Genomic DNA, 4,687 nt, shown 5'->3' on the forward strand with positions numbered 1-4,687 from the left:
GTCAGGTGCCTGAAGCAGCAGGCAGGCTGTTTACTTCCAGATTGCAGCCACCCATGCAGTAAAACCCCAGGGAAGATCAGAGGGGGAACTAGGGTATGGCATCTGGGTTACAGTGTTTCTTCTACTAATATGATACTTGGCATGGGACAATTTCATTCACATGGCTGGTAACTCTATCACTAGGGTGTACGTTTTCTCAAATGTGATATTCAAATCATTTTACTAGACACCAGACCTTCGCAAATAGCTGGTTCATGCCCCTCACTTTCCAGGTGAGCCGTTAGAAGCTATAAGAGGTACGTTTCAACCAAACCCAGGACACACATTTGGTACAGGCTATTCCCACTGAATAAGCTGATTCCATAGTCTTTGTCTCATAGTCTTAATTAGTTAGGGCCCAATGTGACACTTTTTTTTCCCTTTACATATTTCTTTATGTTTATGACCTATGAATGAGCTGAAATACCAAGGAACAGTTGTCCTGTCTATAGGTATGTTTTCCTGAACCCCGGGGCCTTAACATGTGGTCCACGAGGGGCATATGGAGCAGTCACTGTCCAGCATGGGCCACAAAACAGTGCCTGGCCTGGCCCCTGTGAGCAGTTCAGTCCCTCGATCACAGCACACGAGCCTGTCCGAGCCCCCACGGAAAGGAGGCTCACTTGGTATCCAAATGGAGGTTGAGTTCTCTTCAGTCACACGAGGGTTATATTTGTTTCAGTCACTTTTAAGTTCGGGTGGGAGAGCACGTTTCGGAAATAAAAGGGTGAACTAGCACAAACATCTCCTCTCTGATTTGACAACCTCTTCTGAAGAGTGAACCACATTTGGCACGAATCCACTCTTCACCCCTTCCCAGCCCTCCTGAATTGTAATCTCGCCCCTTTTAACCAGCTCATAAATGTCTCTCGTCAGGTCTGTGAAGGCTTTCTCCACATTAATGGCATCTCGGGCTGACGTTTCAATGTACTTCATGCCATATGCAGCAGCCAGTTTCTCGGCCTCATGGCGAGTCACTTGCCTCTGTGTGTCCAGGTCACACTTGTGACCCACCAGAACAAATACAATTTGGTAGGGCTGAACGTGTGCTTTGGTCTCTTCTAGCCACTCATGGACATTCTGGAAGGACCTGCGGTTGGTAATGTCAAATAAGAGAAGACCGCCTACTGAATTCCTGTAGTAGGCGCGAGTGATGGATCTAAAACACAAGAGAGAAGTACGGTCAAGGCCGCGCGCCTCACTCAGGGCAGCCCAGGGTTCCCGGTGGCTGACGCGGTCTTTCAGGGAAAGCGATTTTTTTAAACAAGGGAATATAAATGCCATTCAATGAGAATAACATGTGAGTTCTCAACTGGGCGAAACTTGGAGATAACGTCTTCTAGAGATGAAAGCCCATGGACATAGGCTTTCAGGCATTTCCCCCTAGTTCGGCACTGAGAAGGGACCCTGGGGGATGGCGAGTTCTAGAACCACGACCAGCTCTCTGAGCCCCAGACCTGAGTAACTGACAGAGCCATAGGACACGTAGGTCACAGGGTTATCAGGAGGCAAGATGAAGTAATGGGTATTAAAGTGTTCTGTGACACGGACAGTTCATTGCAAAAGGTAACAGTTGAAGCAGGATTTTTTAAAAATAAAAATGAACTTATGATAGTTAACAGAAAATAGTTATATGTATATAGGTATTTTGCAATATACTCTACTTTTTCCATCGATCATTACCATGGTTCTCTTCCCACTGCTGTTATTAATCATCATCATCCTCTAAGGGGGGTCCTCAGTCTGTTCTGTGGGGAAAAGAAACTGTGTGGAAACGGGGACAGGCCGGACGGTGAAGGATTCAGGATCAGAGTGCCGACTCGGCAGCCACCAGCTAGGAAAAGACTGCCTAAATAGCCGAAGTTTCCCCTTAAAATGACATTATTTATTTAAATCATTGCAATTAGGATATTTCTAAAACCTATTATATATTGCCTGTACTTAAACAGAAGAAAACTCACATTTTAACTTCTTGATTTGAGGAGCCTCATAAATATACATCAAGGTATTTTGCTTCTAGTGCGTTAGACTTTTACACGTCTACGACCACTTGCTGTAGACGACCGTGATTTTTGATCTGTGTCTATTTTTAGGTTTCTGTCTCCTTAGATGAAGAAGATAAACAATGAAGCACTCAACAGCTTAAGGCTTAGGGAAGATGAGCCAATGTTAACAGAGCAGACACTGTCCGGGGCACGAACAGTTCAGGCTACACGATGGCAAATGAATCCAAGTCTCCAGAACCAGGCAAATAGGCCCTGGGGTCTGAAAACAGTTTGAATTCCCTTATGTTTGAAGATTCATTGAGAATTTGGTAGATGTACCAGAAAATTAGACATGAACAAAGGTTTTGATTTGTGAAAAGCTTGATTCAAGAAATCAATAGGCAAGCTGGAGATCCCTGTCAAAACTCTAGAATACATTATTACATTAATGGTTTGTGAGTATTAACAACAAAAAGTGACAAAGCCCTTTCTAAGCATGACATAGTATACATAAAACTTAAAATCTTCCCTACAACAACAACTTAAAGTGAAAAGACAAATGAAAAACTGGGAACATATCTAAAAAACATGACAGAAATGGGTCAATATTTGTCTTTTCTTTTTTTTTTTTCAGGGTGGCCGGCTGGTGTGGGGATCCAAACTAATATTCTTAATCTGTAAAAAGTCCTTACAAATCACTATCGCCTAGCAACTACAAGCAGTGGATATGAGCAGGCTGTTCATACAGAAAGAAATTCTAACAAACATATAAAAGATACCTTTCTTCACTTTTGAGAAATGCATTTTTTCAAAGTAACCTGTACAAGGATATTTGCCACAATATTGTTTGTGGAAATAGGGAGCTGGAGACAAGTTCAGTTTGTAATGATCTCTTCTCCCTACACATCTTAAATGACCTGACCAGTATTCTATGCTCATTAGTGTCCAATAGATAAATGAGTAAATGACCATAAACATGGGTTTTTGAGTCCTTTTGATATGGTTCCTGATGCTGTACCTGACTTCATTTCATATCTTTCTTTGCAAAGTTTTTTGTGTACGCTCTGCTGCCTGTAACTTGTCTTTTATACATGCTGTTTCCTATCCCGGGCAATCATACTCATGTAGCCTCATCTTCTCCAATTAACCTTCCTTCCTCTGTGTTCATACATATAATTACAAATAATGCATACTACAAAGGAAAAGCAAAGGGTTGTAAGAGAAAAATATATTCATCGATTACTCATTATGTGCCAGGCGTTACAGTAAGGAGTGGGCAAAGCAACATGAACAAGACACTTGTGTAAATGCTGATTATCTATTTCCCCCTGTTATGCTAGCACAGAAGTTCCATGAGGGAAGGGGCTCTGTCTGTTCTCATTCCATGGCATCCCCTTGTGTGAATTTCCTCGTGCTGTTTTCCTAGAAACACGTCCAGTGTCTGGCACATAATAGGTGATCGCCGAATGTGTGCTGGTTGCAAGAAGGAATCGATTAATTCATCAGTATCTGACGATTTCCTTTATGTTGGGACATATCTTAGTGCGTGTGTGTATGTATGTGTGTGTGTGTATATATATTTATATCTGTGTATGTAATATACACACACACACACAGATAGACATAAAACATAATACACACGGATCTGTATGTATCTATATGTATAGTTATGTTAGGATGACCTGGGAACATTTCTGGAAGTATGTAAAATAGGGACTTAGGCTGATGAATTACAGCGATCAGTTTCAGCTAGTTTACTAGGGGCATGTTGGTAGAGTTGTGGTGCAGGTAATACGTGCTACTGGCCGGCCTTCCCTGCCAGGGCGCTTCTGTCCCTGCACTGAACTCCCAGCTAGGTGACGGTGGGCTTGAACAGAATCCCCCAGACCCTCGGGGTCGCCCCTGCAGACCGCGACGAGGACCGGGAAACCTGCCTCCCCAGGGGCTGTGCAAGCCCCGAAGCCCCTCCCACGGCTCGCGGGCCCGGGCTGCGCTCCCACCTGAACCTCTCTTGACCCGCGGTATCCCAGATCTGGAGCTTGATGCGTTTTCCCGGCTCGATCTCCACCAAGCGGGAGAAAAAATCCACCCCCACGGTGGGGTCCGAAACCTGGGCAAAGCGGCCCTCGGTGAAGCGGCGGATCAGGCAGGACTTGCCCACCGTGGAATCCCCGATAACAATGAGCCGGAACTGGTATAGCCAGATGGCCTCCATGGCGCGGCTCGGCAGGTCTCCTCGGCCCGGGCCTGGGGCGGCGGGAGGGGGCGCCCCGCCGAGGCCTCAGGGAGCGCAGCTCAGCCGGGATCTAGCTGGGCCGAAAGCGCATCGCCGGCCTGGAAGCCCTAAGCGGGGTAGGCCCAGGCGCAGGGACGGCGGCGCTGGATGCTGCGGCCGCCGAGCCGATGAGATGGCAGCAGCATCAGCACCGCGCACTGACTCATCGCCGGCAACCCGGCTGCTGTAATCCCCGCCTAGACGCGACGCCCGGGGCCACCGCACTGCCTGTAAGAGGAGCGCACCCAGAAAGGCCAGGACCACGCCGCCCTCCCTCCCTTCTGCGCACCCCTCCCGCTGCAAATGTAATCACACTAGCGAAACGAGACACAAGCGCACACAAAAATGGAAGCTCCTTAATTATACGTTCGTCTGCATGTGTTTCTAT

At 46.5% G+C, this 4,687-nt stretch overlaps 1 protein-coding gene across 1 annotated transcript; it reads right to left on the reverse strand.

Annotated features, from left to right (window-relative positions):
* Positions 1 to 771: 771 nt before the first annotated feature.
* On the reverse strand, positions 772 to 4,239 carry RAB39B (RAB39B, member RAS oncogene family). The gene is made up of 2 exons (XM_063085119.1): positions 4,025 to 4,239; positions 772 to 1,198 (listed from the first exon to the last, which is right to left on the reverse strand). Exons 1-2 carry the CDS (start codon positions 4,237 to 4,239, stop codon positions 772 to 774), a joined length of 642 nt encoding a protein of 213 aa, XP_062941189.1.
* Between the last annotated feature and the right edge of the window lie 448 nt (positions 4,240 to 4,687).

This window comes from Cynocephalus volans, chromosome X, assembly GCF_027409185.1.
Source record: "Cynocephalus volans isolate mCynVol1 chromosome X, mCynVol1.pri, whole genome shotgun sequence".
Lineage (NCBI taxonomy): Eukaryota > Metazoa > Chordata > Mammalia > Dermoptera > Cynocephalidae > Cynocephalus > Cynocephalus volans.

What these genes read in the sequence shown, in the direction of transcription:
- RAB39B (XM_063085119.1), bottom strand. Translation starts at nt 4,239, where the DNA reads ATGGAGGCCATCTGGCTATACCAGTTCCGGCTCATTGTTATCGGGGAT. An exon ending in GCGGGTCAAGAGAGGTTCAG is followed by an intron (nt 1,199 to 4,024) that starts GTGGGAGCGCAG and finishes CTTGTGTTTTAG; the next exon opens with ATCCATCACTCGCGCCTACT.